The sequence below is a fragment of the Falco biarmicus genome, chromosome 3 (assembly GCF_023638135.1).
Source record: "Falco biarmicus isolate bFalBia1 chromosome 3, bFalBia1.pri, whole genome shotgun sequence".
NCBI classification, from domain to species: domain Eukaryota; kingdom Metazoa; phylum Chordata; class Aves; order Falconiformes; family Falconidae; genus Falco; species Falco biarmicus.
The window spans coordinates 72212607-72228881 of NC_079290.1; the positions used below are offsets into that span (position 1 = coordinate 72212607).

The following is a 16275-nucleotide window of genomic DNA, read 5'->3' on the forward strand; positions in this document are numbered from 1 at the left end:
GGTGCGGTGCCGGCCCGGCCCGTTCCCCTCACGCCAGGCCCAGCGGCGGGAGCCCCCCGCCGGACACCGCCGACCCCCGGTCCCCGGGCGCGCCGCAGCCCCCGCCCCCGCCGCAGCCCCTCCGCGGCCGCGGGCCAGCCCCGCCCCTCCCGCCTGAGGCCCCGCCCCCGCGGGCGTCGTTGCTACGGGCGCTGTCGCGCACGCGGCGGTGAGGAAGATGGCGGCGCCCGTGGAAGTCTGTCACGTCGCCTGCTGCGCCAACCGGGCGGGCGGCGGGGCCGTGTCCTGGGGGCGGGGGGGGCTCCTCGCCTTCGGCAGCTGCCACGACGTCATCCTCTACGAGCCGGCGGTGAGCTTGTGCGCTGCGGGCCGGGCCGGGATCGGGATCGGGATCGGCAGCGCGGCCTCACGCTCGGTGCTTTCTCTCTCCCGCAGGGGAGGCGGGCGGCCGCTGCCCTCCGCGGCCACGCCGGTAGAGTGAACTGCGTGCGCTGGGTCCGCCGGCGGGACGGCGGTGAGTAGCTAGGCCTTTCCTCCGCGCCTCTCCTCCGCTGGGGGCGGGGGCCGGGGGTCGCTGGGGAGGTGAGGCGGCAGGGCTGGCGGTGGAGAGGGGCTGTGGGGCTTGCTGAAGGGAACGGGGGGTTGCAGCGCTTCCAGCGCACGCCCTCGCCTTAGGCCCGACTTCCCGGTAGGGATTTGAAGAGGTGGTTCCGCAGGAGTCCGACCCGCCGGACTCGGGTGAGCTGCCCGGTAAGCGAGGGGATCCGGTGGGGCGGTGTGCGGGCCCCGCAGCCGGCGGCAGCCCAGGAGGCCGCTTTGCCTTGGGCTGCGGTGGCTCTGACAGACCGGCGGCTGTGGTGCTTGTGCTGCCACCCTTCAGCAGGGGCTTGGAGTTTTGCGTGTGTTGACTTGGTAAACGGATTTGCAACGCCTTTTAAGAAATCTCAGACTAAAGCTGTAAGTTCCATAGAGGTCATAACCACAAAAAAACCCTTAAGTGTTTGAGACCCCCATGAGGCTTTTGCTTGACAGCAATTCCAGGATTTTAAGTTGCTTAGTGCAGACTTTGCAAAGGCACATATTCTTGCCCTTAGGCATTTACACAAACCCACTGACAAAGAGAAATAGAGCCATTGATTAGACTGTTAATGTAATGTGCCAGTTGCTATTTTGGGAGGTATGTACTGAGGTAAAAACTTTGTTTTAATAGTACTAAACCATTTTCTTCTTGAAATTGATTAAAAGAAATTATTTTCAGCGAACTTGGGAATTACATTTGCATGTGAAGCTTTGAATTGTTTGTTTAGATTTTTCTTGCTTTATTTTCCAATCCTCCAAAACGTCCAAACAAAGAAAATATAACACTGTAGCATTTGAGAATTTTTTGGAAAGATACGTTTATCATATTCATATAGAACTTTAAATATTCCTGTAACTTTTCTCTTTATGTTGTCCTAGAGAATACCTTGGTTCTTTAGCTGTCCTGCACAGGGCAACTCATTAGCCATGCTTTATTTTGATGGAAACTTCGCATACAGTTGAGACATGGTATTTTGTGAGTGGTAACCACTGTAACTGCTTATGTTGTTGACTGCTGTTACAAAGTAAGTGTTCACAAAACATACCAAAACTTACTTTTAGCTCCTGAAGCAGAGTTAGTTTCTGGTGGGTCTGATAAACAACTCATTCTCTGGGAATGGAGTGGAACAGGAACATGGAATAATCAGGTAAGCAGGAATAACCTCTTCTTAAAGCTCCCCCCACCCTGGTTTCACACATACCACAGATTGTCTGTTTTGTCTGTATTTCTTATTCATACCTCTTCATTTTGCCTTGACTATTGAACCACATATCTCCTTCAAATTGTTGGTATTCTGTCATGCTGTGTTTTACTTTAAATGTTGTTTCTTCCTTTCTGTAGTTTATCTTTTTAAAATCATCATTCATTAAGAAATTAGCTAACCAGTCATCAAGTGGATTTCTAGCATGTCTAAAAGATCCTGTTTGTTCTTGAGTCATCAGCTTTCTGATCTCTTTCCTTAAACTGCCTTAAAATCTTCAAACCACAAGGTTCATTTTGATTTGGCAGTTCCTGTACCCTACCTCATTTCTTTATAACTATTTCTAGTGATTTCTGGTCAACCTGTGTATCAGTGTAATGTTTGTGTATGGGTAACCTTACCAGGATGATATGCAAGGTGGGGCAGATGTTCTAAAAAACCCCAAATAAATCTGTGCAACAATTGAGTTTTGTCAGAGAAGTTGAAGAAATAAGGAGACATGTTAACTTATTATTCATACTATAAAATCTAAGGGAAAAAAAGTGGAATATGGTGTAAAAGAGCATTCAGAATGAACTGAAATTTAGGTGAAAAAAACTTCATTATCTAACATTTAAAATCCTACTTATTAGGCGTTGGTTTGGGAATGACTGTGTAGGTAACCCATTTCATAGGTTATTTCAAACTAGATTAGACTTGACATTTTAAAATGCATGAGAATGCATACTGGGGGGAAATGCACCTGGTTTGGTGGGTAATGTTCTCAGAAATAAGTAATTTCTTATCCTGATCTATTGTAACTGCTTATGTAGTTATTCTAAATAACTTTCAGATTTCTTTATTAACCTTCGCTGCTGATGTGATGCACAGCCTTATGGCAGTCTTTGAAAAGGAATGTAGCTAAATGCACACATTTTAATGACAGTTCTAGACTAGTATAAATTCTTAAAAACAGGCAAAGTTCTGTATCAGACCAACCAAAGTTCTTACTGGGGCTTGTCAGGCTATATTTTGCAAAGATATGTCAAATGCCTTTATAACAAAATTTGGATAAATGCTGGATGACTTCTGGTCACAGAATTAAAAGCTTCTTATTTTGCTTTTTGAGGAGCAGATTACAAATGGAATCACCTGTATTCATTCATTAAGAAATTAGGTACTTAAGTCTAAATTTAGATTTTTTTGCTTTTTCATGGCGGTATTTTAAATGAGGAAAAAGCTGTTTTGATTTCCAAGAACACACTAAGAAACTGCTGCTGGATCTGCTGTAGCTGCTACTTATTCCATTGTGTTGTCTGCGCTGTCTACTTCACTGAAGTTATCCAAACCTTTATGAGATGTTCCTTACAGTGAGGGGCAAAAGAAGGAAAAAAAGGGAGGAAAGCTGCTCTTCCTAACTTCTGTACTATTTCCAGCTTTCCTCAAACAATAGTGAGGTCTGTACAGTGTACACAGGAACATTTAATTCTGTTCAACTTTGAACAAAATTTTATCAAGCTAATACTCATTACTGCTGTATCACTTCTCTGTGTTTTCCTAGAATATGCTGTGGCTTAAGCATAGCTTGGCAGATGCTTTGCCATCGCAGGTATACAACTTATTTCCAGTATTAATTTTGTTTTTCTTTCTTAAAATGGCTTTAAAAATTCACTGGGCTAAGTTACTGGAATTTAAAAGTGTAAAACTTTCTGATGTGTTTAGCTTGTGAAAAGCATTCCTCTCAAAGGCCATGCTGAAGCTGTTTGTGCTGTGGATGCTGTCTACCAGTCAGATGAACCTGATGTAAATCTGTTAATAGCTTCTGCAGCTTCTGACTCTACTGTGAGAATCTGGTCTCGGCATGGTTCAGAAGGTAACTTTTCTTTTTTAATAGGGACAATATCTTACTTAATAAAAATGATGAATACTTACCCATTGAAGTACTTGGCTAAATACTAACATCTTTTAATGGAGCTACATTGATTTCTCTTCAGACTTTGATACATCAAACCGTTGTATTGCTTTTTGGAAGCTGAAGGTTATACTAGTTTAACAGCTTTGAGTCAGATTTGTTCTGCAGAGTGATTTTTTCTTTGCTTTTCATTAGTGATGTGTTGGCTAATTTAGGTGTTTCTTTTTAATATGTACTCAATCTGGTAATCTAAACCATCATTTTGGCCTGTAACATGGGGGCAGACTAGAGGTATGTGTGTGTGAAGTAAAATTACTTAGTAAAACGATTAATGCTGGCATTAGAAAAGTGAGATTAAACTAGTAATTTGTCTGTTACTATTGACTTGAGTCAAATGAATTTTGGAATAATAGGATCTTGACCTTCTGGTGAACTAGACCCTTGCCATAGACACATGGGAGAACAGCTCTTTGAAATACCTAAGAAAATAAATAGGGAGGATAATCTATATTTGAAGTGTTATTTGCTAGTTGAGTTGTACTGACTGCATGTCTCAAGTTACTTTCTTCCTTATCTGGTGTACTTGAGGATCTTTAAGGTCCCTTGGAACCAAGCTATTCTATGATTCTACGATTTCACATTGCCCTCCCTACATGAGAGAAGTAGATGGGAGTTGCCAGTCTTCAGTCCCACGTTGTGGAAGGCATTTCTCATGCTCCCAAAGAACACTGTGAAGTCCTGTCCTTTCCTTTTTGTCTGGATCAATTCTGCTTCTGTTGAGGGTTTTTCTGCTCTCCTGCTGGTTACTCTGGTCCTGATGGCTTACCAGTTTAACCACTCCTAGGATTTCAGGGGTGTTTGCAGGTTTTTGCTTATCCCTCTATCTGCTCTTGTGGCAATGGATTTAGCTTCTTCTGTAGTGTATGCTGTTGCCACAGGATATACTTTGCAGTATTTGCCGCTTCTGAACGTGTTACCGCAGTGAAGCTGTACAACTTTCAGTACTCAGCAGAGAACAGTGACTTATCTTTCAACTCAGCTAATGCTGGATGAATTTCTGTGGCCCCGCAGAAGACAGCGTTGCTGTTTAGGCTTCTGAAAAAGGCAGTAGTTTTTCAGCTCCTTAAAATAAAATTGAATGGGAAATTTTAACTACATAATGTAGGAGGAAATGACAGTGTAACTGTAATACTTAACGATGAATGAGATCAACACTGTCTGTTCTTGTTTTCCAGCTAAATGCATTGAAATTCTGCAGTTTGGAAATGGATTTGTTATGGATGTCTGCTTATCCTTCTTGCCTGGCAGCAATGGTAAGTACAGCTGCACATACTGAATATCAATGCAGCAAATGTAAAATCGAAGAAATGCCCCAAATAGATTTTTCATTTGACTGACTCCAGATGCTTGTGCCATATTTCTTGTTTTCTATGGAACCAGCCTAAGCTGGTGATTCTGTCTAAAGATTTTCACTGAACTCTTCTTAGCAATTAGAAAAATACTGGCTGATTACAGTGTCTTCAAAATGGTGCTCAAAATGGAGTGCTTTAAACTTTTGAGACAGAGAGCTTAAACGGAGGGTAACAGGACTATAAGTGAACGGGATGGGATGATGCTGTTAGTTTCACACATTCCTTGTGGTGCTGCTGCATATGTTCTTGTTTGGATTGAAGGGCAAGATCCAGAAAAAGAATCTGCAGGCCTGCATCAAAAAATTGCAGATTAACAAGCAGTATTTATCTCCGGTTTGTTCTTCAATGTGAAAAAAATGAGATGCTGAACAAGTTTAACCTGTTCGGTATAGTTTGTATAGTTTTCTATTAACAGAAGTGTTCAGACATTGTAGCCTGCCACAGACAAGTTCTTCTGTCGAAAAGTCTGCACACCGCCCCCCCCCCCCCCCCCCCCCCCCCCAAATGTATCCTCAAGCCAGATACATATGTTGAATTAGGTTTGTGTTTAAGTATCATTACAGCCTTTCGCCTGGGTGGAGCAACTGCCAGGCTCCCAAGAGGCCAAGTACTGAGGCTTCTTAACTGTATCTAGCTTTCAGTTATTCACTGCATGTGTTCCACATTGGTGTGTTCTTTGAATGTATGCCTTCAGAGCAGTTACACAGAAGCTTATTTTATTCTTCAGCTTACGATAATTATGGGAGATATAAAAACTCTAACAAGATGTGTTGTGTTATTTGGAAATGCTAATGTCCGTTTCCAGAGTGTGCTTGATATCAAAAGCAGCATCTTCACCACTAAGGAACTTTAAACCTCTCTCTCTATTTTTCCTGTAAATATACTAACAGGTGGTAGTTGGGCTGAAGTTAAAAAGCTTGAGGGTAAATTAAAATCACTACCTTCAGCGTGAATTTTTGTTACAAGTAAAGTTTGTCTGCTGTGCTGGTTTGAGTATAAAATTCATATTGCAAAGCAATAGATTATTTTTTTTCATTTATGATACTGTACAGGCAAGAAATTCTCACTGTAACGCTCTGTTACATCTGCATCTGTTTAATGTTGGAATCACGTTTTATATAAGAGAAGTGACCATTCATTTTAGAAACACCTTAAATGAAGATTATCGTATTAATTCTTAAAACTAAATGGTTCTGTAAACAAAAATGATTGGAGTGCTTGAACTTGTTTACATGTTGGAGTAGCAAGCATTTTGTTTTGCTGTGAAAATCTCTGAGTCCCCAAAACTCAGCGTTGCTTAAAGTTGCATTCGGAACAGGACAGTCCTTCCTTCTGGCCTCTTCCCATCCCAATTCAAGTTACTTATGCAAACCAACACAGTGCTCATAACCTGAAAAAGAATACTTTACTTTTCTGAAGAGCTAAAATTATTTTCAAATAAGTTATTACTTGTGTAGGTTTTGTACAGAGTTTTTAAAATCTATACATTATGTTTTTAATGCCTGTTCCAGTATGAATAATCTGTGCTGGTGAAATTGTTGAGGAACAGTTTAGATTTTGAACCATAAATATATAATTAGAAATGTTTCCTCTAGAAATCTATAAGGGAGCTTTTAATACAGCATAGCCATGTTCTGTGTTTTCTCCTTAAACCTGACATAGTAATCCATATAACTGAAAAGTTTTTTTGTACAGAGGAGTATGTTAATTTGGAAATCTAAATAAAATATCTTAAAATGTATTATTAAAAATCTCACTGTTGATCATTTTGTCAGAAATATTAATCTGTGATGGCAATTCGGAATTTTAATGAGCCTCAGGGGAAAATGATCTGTGATAACTAGGAGTTGCTCTGAAATCTTTATGAAGGCTGTGTTGGCAGCTGTATTAAGATTTAAAGAAGCTTTTCTCTTGAGGTCAATCTTCAGTTCTTAAGTCAGGAATTAAATACATAATTACTTTCTGAAAGTTGTAAACTACTGAACTAGAAGCATATACAGTAACCTCTAATTTCACCAAGCAAAGAAATTTAAAACTCACATTGCGAATTGATTCGTATGTAATGGATGCTTTAACTTTCAAAAGACACTGAAGTTCATGATACCTAGTTTTTTAACAGGTTGTCCTTGGAAATAAATGATAGGGGGAAAAAAAAAGCACCATTTTTTATGAAGAAGTCCAAAAGGAGAAAGCCAATAGACTTGATAAAATCCTGAACTATTATTTGCAGCTGGAGCGTAGCTTAAGCACTTTACTGGCAGCCTCTTAGTTAAAGTTTCTTTGCAGTTGTTTTCTGTGTCTTGAAGAAGAGCTTCATACTGTTTGGTTGCTTTTTGCCTTGCAGTGTCTGCAGAAACTCTGCTTCTAAAATGCTGGGAATAGGATTTACTATTTTACAGATCTTGATCAGCTCTTCTGTCACGTACTGTGATTCTTCCTACCACCTGGATAATAGGGGTACCGTAGCCTGGCCTCTGACAGTAAGAATTTTATCCTCAGAACAGATTTGCAACACATCAAAAAAGCATGGGCAAAATTTTAAAAAACTCTGCTGATCCCACTCTACCCATTGCAATTGGACCACAGTTTCCAACTATTTTTTTCCATTTTCCTTTGCAGGACTATATCTCAATCAGATCCAAATTCTAATACTCTAGAGCATTTGTGAAAAACTATATACTAGTCTGTTTTTGCCAGTTATATATTTGTTGATAGAACTTTTTGAGTGAATGTATTTGCATTTGTCTGATACAGCAACTAGATCATAATTTTCTTCTTGCTTTTATTAGTCAAACTTTTATTCCATTGAGTAAGTGTGTAAATACTATAGTGGCCCATAAAATGTATTTCTCAGGAAAGGATACCAGCTCCAAGAACATACATTGTATTGTAGTTTGTGGAAGAAAACCTCACTCTTGCCCAATTTCTGTGGACCTGAAGACCAGGTTTTCTTTCAAAATAGTTCACTGCCTCCAGTCCAAAGCAGTCCTTTTTGGCAAAGCAAGGAGGGGATGGAGGTGAAAAGTGACTTAAAGGCTGGAGCGAAGCAGCAAGTGGTGAAGGTGTAAGAATATGAAATGTGACTTAACATGTGAGAGGAACAGCAGATAACTAGGCGCAGATTTGGTACGGGCAGAAAGAGGAAGTTAGTATAGAGCATAAACTTATAAATACTCAAGTTGATTTTTGGTCTATCCATAGTAAAAATAAAATTATCTCTATAAAGCGATGGCTTTTTTTAAAAAATGAAGGAGCTGATTTTAGCGAAAGCTAGTTGTTTTTTTTCCTACCCAGACTTGAGAAGTGCAGATGTCTAGCCCTGATAACTTATTTTTTCATAATTCTGTAATTAACTCCTTTTCATTTTACAATTTCGGTCCCTAGCAGTACTACTTCAACCTTATGACCCAGACAGAGTGGAGTAAGGGTCAGCTGTTCTTCCCTGTCATCTTCTGTGGGAGAGATGAAGTAATACACTTCTCTGGTTTTGTCCTTAGACATAACTTTGTCTGGTTTGATTCAATTGACTTACCTTTTTTTGCACACTTTTCTAGATAGCTGGCCAAAGTGAATTACTACTCCAGACTTGAGTGTGTGTATAATAAAGTTAATTGCTTTCATATCATTGTGTACAGTGGGTGTTGGTCTGTCTCCCTTTTTTGGTCTGTCTGTCTTATTTGCTGTATAATAATTATGCTAATTCCATCTGTATGTGTTTCAGTTAATTTAGGGACTTGAACTGTATTAGTTCAGAGTATTTTCTTTTGCTTCTTGCTCTTTTTGTATTTAGAACAAATGCCTGTTGACGCCAATAAAATAATTAATAAAAAATCTCTAATACTTGGAACTTCCTACAGATATGTGAACTTGAAGGAAATATTTAAGATGCTAAAGAGTAGTTTCTAGATATTCTTTATGTGCCAAAGTAACTTCTGAATTTTGTGGTCTTGAGATACTAGTTTGTTTCAAATAGTATTAGGTGTCTAACTGAGAAAACATAAAAAGTGTTATGCTTATCAGTCTATTAATATGTTTATTGATACTATATTGATTTTTATACAGTTTATATAATTTTTTTATATCCTAGAATATTAGAGTTTGTAACCTGAGTAGTGAAGACTTATTTCTTTTTTCCTTTCCAGTACCAATACTGGCTTGTGGTGGTGATGACTGCAAAATAAGTTTGTTTATACAGCAGAATAGTCAGGTAATTACAGATCTTGTCTCTTGCTCACAACATTACTCAGTTCTTCTGCTTCTTTTCTTTTTGTATGTGCTGCTGATATTTTTTGAGCTTTTTCAATAACTACTGTCTGTCTCTAGATAGCCATCACATACAACTGCCTCTGTTCAAATAGTTCATCCATTTTTCTGAGTAGTGACGAAGTGCACATACAGAATGTTGAAGTTGAATTCAGTTCATAGAAGTTAGTCTTTCTTACTTTATCCCTGTGTGAATATAGCCTGTGTTTCTATTCCCAATGATATAAACCAGCTATGACTGTCATTCTTCATTGAGTATCTATGCATTGAATGGTTCATAGAGGAATTATGTTAATTCTAGTCTACAAATTCTTATAAGTGATACGATTTCTATCTGAAATTACATGTTTCTTGCTAAGTAAGCTGTTGGTGGTGAATGCTTCTGAATGGCAAAAGAAGTATTTGAAGGAGTATCTGATCTTCTGAAAGCGCACACACTTTTCACATATTATTTGGAAGCTGGCAATCTTTAGTTTTTTTGTACAGATAAATATTCCTTTGGAGCAATAGAAAGAGATTCTGTCCTTTCTTGCATCTGTTCAGAAGTTTTGTTAGACTCTAAAGCATGTGTTGAATGACTGTTTTCCAAAACAGAAGTCAATGTTACTTCTTTCTGTCTAGCACTCCCTTAGACAAAAACTTCAAACCCCGAACACTTCCCAGTTCACCAATGAACTACCATTCAGGAACCCCCATTGAAACTGACATGTGTAGGAACCACTTACTCTTCTGGATTTGTTCAGACATAGTCCCCTTAGAGATTAATGAATAGATACTCGTCTTTGTGTTTTGAGAGAGATAAAAGCTACTTTATGGATAATTTTGCCTGTTCATGTTGCCATATACAATAATAAGATTTTTTGTTGTCAATAAAGTAAATACTTCATCCTTTATCTGCGATGTTCGTTGATTTCTTGACCACGAAGAATGGTTGCTTTCTTAGCTTTTTTTTTTTTTTTGCCTCCCCCTCCCATCCCAGCTCATGAGTTAAATCAGTTTAATGACGTTCTCTGGGAATTAGCAATGGCAGAATGCCACTCGTGATTCTCAGTGTGCTAAAGAAAGACTTTTATCTCGGGGTCTGCGCAGCTGATTTTCCTTGTTCGAAATCTGGAACTTGTTTTCTTGTATTGTTCAGATTAATGTATAATATGCAGTTTGACTGCCAAAAATATTAAGATATATGTAACTTATTTTTCAGTTGTTGACCAAACTTCTGAGTATAACAGCATTCTTAGCCATTCTTAAATGCAGTCAGTCTGTGGAGGATAAGGGAAGGTAGCTGGAAACAGCAAGATCCATCTTCAGCTTTGTAAGCATGTTTATGGTGCTGTCTATTTTCTGGAGGTAGGAGACTTTATTCATACAACGGACAAGGAATTTACTCTTACTTTACATTTGTTATTTTTCACGCCTTCAATTTTAGGAAGTATTTTCACCAGCTGTCATGGCAGAGTTGGTCTCTTCAGAGTCTCTTTTTCAAATGAGGTGGGACTTCTGGTTGATGTCTATCTTAACTTTCCAGAACACCTCTTTTAACTGAGTAGACTGTACAGACCTCAAAGAGAAGAGCCCAAATTTGATTCCATGTGGAATCCATGTGGAAGTGCCTGTGTAGTGTATTACAGCTATTAACAGAATGAAACGTCCTTGTAAGCTTTCTGACATAAATTCCTTCCTAGCTGTTAAAGGGAGATTCTCTTTTTTTAGTCAGGTTCTCTCACATCTGCTGACACCTTTTTATTATGGCTTCTCTAGTACCTTTTAAAAGTATTTGAAGGAAGTGATACTGTTATCCTGCTATTTTTTACTAGAACTTGTCACAGAAGAGTAATTAGAATCTAAACTTCTCTGTCATTCCATCAGTGGTGAAAGTCTGTAGCTCTGTTCTGATAATTGTGATTCTTGGAAACTTCTTTTAGTTAACATCCTAAAAAAGTAGTAGAATGTAAGTTCATAATGGGACATTCTAATGAAACTTGGAGGACACTGTTATACTCTTGAGGGAGGAGGATGAGGCATCTTCAGTTAACTGATTCAGGCAGCCTTTTGATAAACTTATTGATTTTACAGTTGAAATACATTTATTCATAAAACCTGGCTTGGTTTTGGAAGTTGATTGGGCAGGCTTCAAATCCTTATTAAGACTTTCTACCCATAGGTCCTTTACTGTGCTAAGCAGTAGAGAGAAAATGGGCTTTTTGCTTTTCTGAGTTCTTGAAAGAGGGTATTGATTAATAAAAGCACCCAGGGGAAAATCTTTCAGAAACTGTTACATGTCTTCCTGCTTGAGATATTACAGGCTTATGGAGGTGAAGTAAGTAAACCACAGGATCAAAATAGAGCTTTAAACCAAAATTTTTCTATGTTGAGCTTGTTTTCTGTGAGATTTTGTGGTGCGTATTTGACTGTGTTTCCCCCAAATAATTTGGCCTAATTGGTAAGCGGCACACTTAAAGATAATTCAGGCTTTTTCTAATTCAATGAGATTAACAACTGAATAGTGTCCAGTAGAGAAAAACTGAGAAGACCTCTGTTGCCAAATTTGCCGAACAATACTATCAGCCTGGTCCTGAAGGACGTATACCCAGTGTGTGGGCAGAGTTAGTTGCTCAGAGTGTGCTGGGCATATCCACAGAGAACCTGGCTTCATTAGTTCTGCTACCTACAAAACAGCTTTATTTTTTGCCTAAAGGAAAAAAGACCAGATTGCTGCTATGCAAAAATGTTCAGAAATTAGTTAAAAGGCATGGGTAAGCCTGTGAAGTGAGTTGGACCATGAGGTTTTGTTAAATTTAACTGTTGGTACTGTAACTTCTTAGGTATTCAGTGAGGACCAAGGGGAAAACTGAAATAGAGAAGGAAAAATAGCAGAAAATAGAAACAAAAGAATGACAGGTCAAAATACTTCTAAATATAACCTAGACAATAATAAAAATTTTGACTGTATCATCTAAAAATGATGACCATGTGTGTCTGCAAGAAGCTTTAAATTGATGTAGTTTTAGAACAGAATACATCTGAAGAAACTGAATGTGTGATACCGAGAGACAAAGAAAATGGCAAAAACATAAAAAAAAAAGCCAAGCAGAAGACATAACAGCAACACTGCTCCTTGCTTAGCTTCAGTGGACAATCTTTATTTTTATGGAAAACAGTATGTTGAAAATCTTGAGCGAATGCTTGTTCTATAGCACAAAAGAACTGCATGCTTGACTTAAGGTGAAGTAGAGCATAAAAGCCTATTTGGGAAATGACTTGGAAACCTGGGGTGGTATTGATAAGCTCAAAGTGATTAGTTTTACTCTAAAGACAAAACAAATGTCTGCTTTTCTTAATAGTTCTCTTTGATGTGAGAGGATGAGGGTAATTTTTTTTAAAAAAGCAAACCAACACCTTGAAGTTAAAAATGGGAAAATGATTAGATGTGTGTGTTTAGATTAATATTAAAGTCAAGTTTCAGGAGAAATGCACACTGTTTAACATGAAAGGAATCATAAAAGACAAGAATGTTAACAACAGTTCAGCCTGAACCAATCTTTCAGTTGGGAATAAATTTACCAACTAACCTTGGTGAGTGTAGAATACAGAGCATTATGTCAGAGGTTGTGTAAATGAAATAAAACACCTATATATTCGTTCTTATCTGAAATATTAATTGCTAAAAATATATATTTTTTAATGTCTTACTGGAAACATGTAGTCTTCAGAAAAACCTTTAGGTCACTATTTGATTTTGCTTCCTGGCTGTTCCTGCCTTTATTTACACATAACCAGTTGGGTCTTTAACATAAATGTCTATCTGGAACGCCACATCCAAAAGTTCCGTTGAGTGCAGGAGTGACTAGCAAAATGAGGCTTAGGTGGCTGTGAGAACACATGCTTAAAACCAAAACTTTCTGATTTGGAAGTCTCTATTAAGCTACTCTGGTGATGTTACAGAATGATCTCTGTGATAAATGAAGACTGCAAATGTAGAATGAGAAGCTCAGCAACTTCTTTGGTGGGGAGGGGGTTTTGGAGAATATCAGGGATGTTGTGCCAAAGAGAGAAACACTGATCAGTGAGTATGGGTTTTTTCGTACTCATTTTTCATACTCATACAGATTTTTTCTTTGAGTGAGTTACTGTTGCTCACCACCTCTTCTGAAGCCAAAGGTATTTTGAGAAAGAGCAGCAACACAATGAGAAAGGTGCTTTTTTTTGCCCCCTCCCCCAAAGGGAAAGAGACCTCCTTGCAGACTTGTGCTGATAGCAGAGGCTGTCGTTTAATCTTAACTCTTAGTAGGCCTAGGTAAGGGATTTAGCAGAATATAATGCCAGAAAAAATGTGGTATTCATACTAAACTACACTAACATTTTAACTGCAGTGGTTATTTCAGACATTTTAAGTCAACTTGGGATCAAAAAGTGTCATGGAAGTTGGGCTTTTTCTGGGCAAAGAAAAATAGAAATTGTTTAAATGCTTAGTAAATACAAGTAAACACTTGTATCTTAATTGAATCAAAATAAAATGGCAGTATTATATATGTTACAAATGTAAATATACTACTAATGAAAATTCTTAAAAGGGAATCCAGACTTGTTTACATTCCTGTGTTTTTGAGCCTGTGTTCATACAGTTTTCCATCAGCAGGTAACAGTTCTTGATATATATCTTCTTGGAAACTTAGTCAATAAACTTAAGAAACACAGAATATTTCTAGCCCCATAAATACTTCTTATTAATAGTATTATATTACAAATATAATATGCTTTTGAATAGTATTTTTGAAGTAATGAATGAAATAATTCCAAAACATCTCCTCTTCTTTTTACATTGGATTTTACCCATATTAATTTTCCATATCATCTGCAGTTGCATCCACTTCACACATGTAATAGAAATTGCTTACCATGTCATGTTTGCAGGATGTTATTCTTTGTGTACCATTATAAGTCTGATAAATTTAAAAATTTAATCTGTGTCATAGAGAGACTGTAGCCTCTTGAAGGTGAGCACCTTGAGTTCTCATTCTTTCCTGCCCATATATGGGAAGTACCGTAATGTGATACATGTTTACCCAGTGGTGGCAAAACTCAAAAGGCCTATTCAGAATACATCAATAAATTACGATCCTTAGTTGCAACTTATTTTTCCAGTTTCAAATAATAGAAGCTGTAAATATAAAAGACTTGAAAATCCAAGGCTTATTGTTGATGTCTGTGGTAATTTAAGTGCATATCTATGATATAACAGGAATTTCTATTCAGTTTCAGAAAACATTAATACTCCCTGGCCACGAAGATTGGATAAGAGGCGTTGAATGGGCAGTCTGTGGTCAGTATGAAGGATTAGTAAAGTGAAATACTGGTTTAATGACAGTACTACTGTTTTATCCTTCCAACTTTGATGCACTGTAGTGCCTAAGCACTTGTGGTTGTGATTTTTTTTTTTTTTTTTTTCTGAGATGCTGGTACAAATATTAAAAATCAAGATAGAACTTTGTGTGCTGTTAAAACGTTAAGAATTGTTGAACCTATACTACAGTTACATTTAGTTACCAAAATTATGGCTACAGTTAGTTTGATATGAAACACTCACATACGTCATTTTGTCTTGCTCACTTCAAGTATGTTTACCTGACTGGTACCTAAATGCAAATTAATAGGAGTTTTCAATATGCAAATATCTGTATCCGAATGAGGAAGAGTTAGCTGCTTTTTCAAAGGTGGGGAAAGAGGGAAAAATAGTACTTTCTTCTCCCCACCCCTTTCTAAGTAATAGGAGATTAAGAAGAGGACTTACTCAGATATTACCTAATCAAAAAGTTCTAGCAATGCCAAAAATAAAATAGAAGGAATTAGAGGATGCTACAATCCTGAAGAAAGAAAAGGAGGACATGAGTTTTTGAAGAGTATTGAGGCTGTCAGAATTTTGAAAGCAAAGGCCACAAGTAGTAGGGAAGTATATATACAATATCTACAGTATTTATCATGTCTTCCATGTCTTATAAATAGAGAAATGTGCATAGTCAGTGGGTTATAAACTAGCAGAGAGTTTGAAATAGTAGTGTGAGTTGATGTTAAAATAAAAAAGCAGTTTATGATACTGTGTACAATAGGAAAAATTAGGGTAATGCTGTAGTGCATGTTTGAAAATATGGTATGTTAGTCATGGCAGTGATTGCAATAAAGAAGCAATGAAAACGTGGCTCTAATGATTTTTAAAAATTTTTTTTAAACCAAATAGGTGAAGACCTTTTCTTAGCAAGCTGTGCTCAGGATTGTTTGATAAGAATTTGGAAAGTGTGTACAAAATCAAAGCAACTTCCAGAAACTGAAGATGATTCCATAAGATTGAAAGAGAATTTTTTTACTGTCAAAAGTAGGTAACAGCTGTAAGATTCTTGCACACAGCTCTTCACTTGTGTATTTGTTGATGGTTTCAGGGAACCTAACAGGGTGGTTACCATCTAATTTGGTTTGTTGCTTGCATTAAAAGATTACTAGACCAGTTTGACTGCATTGGTTTTATTCAGGTGTTAGAAAAAGTGTAGTTTTTGTTAAAACGGTGACTATGTTAAGTTAATGATGTGTTACAAAAAGTGGTAAAGCAGTGAGAGCTTAGTATCAACAAGTATTGTTACACATACGCCAAATGCAGTACAAGGGAGATACATTTGTCTGTGGGAGGTAAGCTGTTGTGCAGTTCTTCTCCAGTTTAATAGTATACCTTTAATTTTTTTTTCAAATTAAATGCATTAAGAGGTGCTTACTATTACTTAAACCTTAGGACAGTACTGGAGAGAACAGATAACTATGTGCAGGCTTTTTATGGTTATTATACTGTTTGAGCACTGTAATATCAGAGGCTCACAATGCTGACATTGTGGGGTAGATTATTAGGCAACTTAGGTAATATAATGAAGTTTGTATGATGTTACTT

At 37.9% G+C, this 16275-nt stretch overlaps 1 protein-coding gene across 2 annotated transcripts in view; it reads left to right on the top strand.

Moving 5' to 3' along the window:
• The first annotated feature begins 212 nt into the window (after positions 1-212).
• Positions 213-16275, top strand: part of ELP2 (elongator acetyltransferase complex subunit 2) — a 45674-nt gene continuing 29611 nt past the window's right edge. For both annotated transcript variants that reach the window (XM_056331678.1, XM_056331679.1), the window contains exons 1-8: positions 213-349; positions 436-514; positions 1642-1727; positions 3483-3633; positions 4908-4985; positions 9227-9291; positions 14601-14667; positions 15580-15714. In XM_056331678.1, coding sequence (XP_056187653.1) covers positions 218-349; positions 436-514; positions 1642-1727; positions 3483-3633; positions 4908-4985; positions 9227-9291; positions 14601-14667; positions 15580-15714 — 793 coding nt within the window. In that variant the 5' untranslated portion in view covers positions 213-217. The remainder of the gene's footprint in view (positions 350-435; positions 515-1641; positions 1728-3482; positions 3634-4907; positions 4986-9226; positions 9292-14600; positions 14668-15579; positions 15715-16275) is intronic.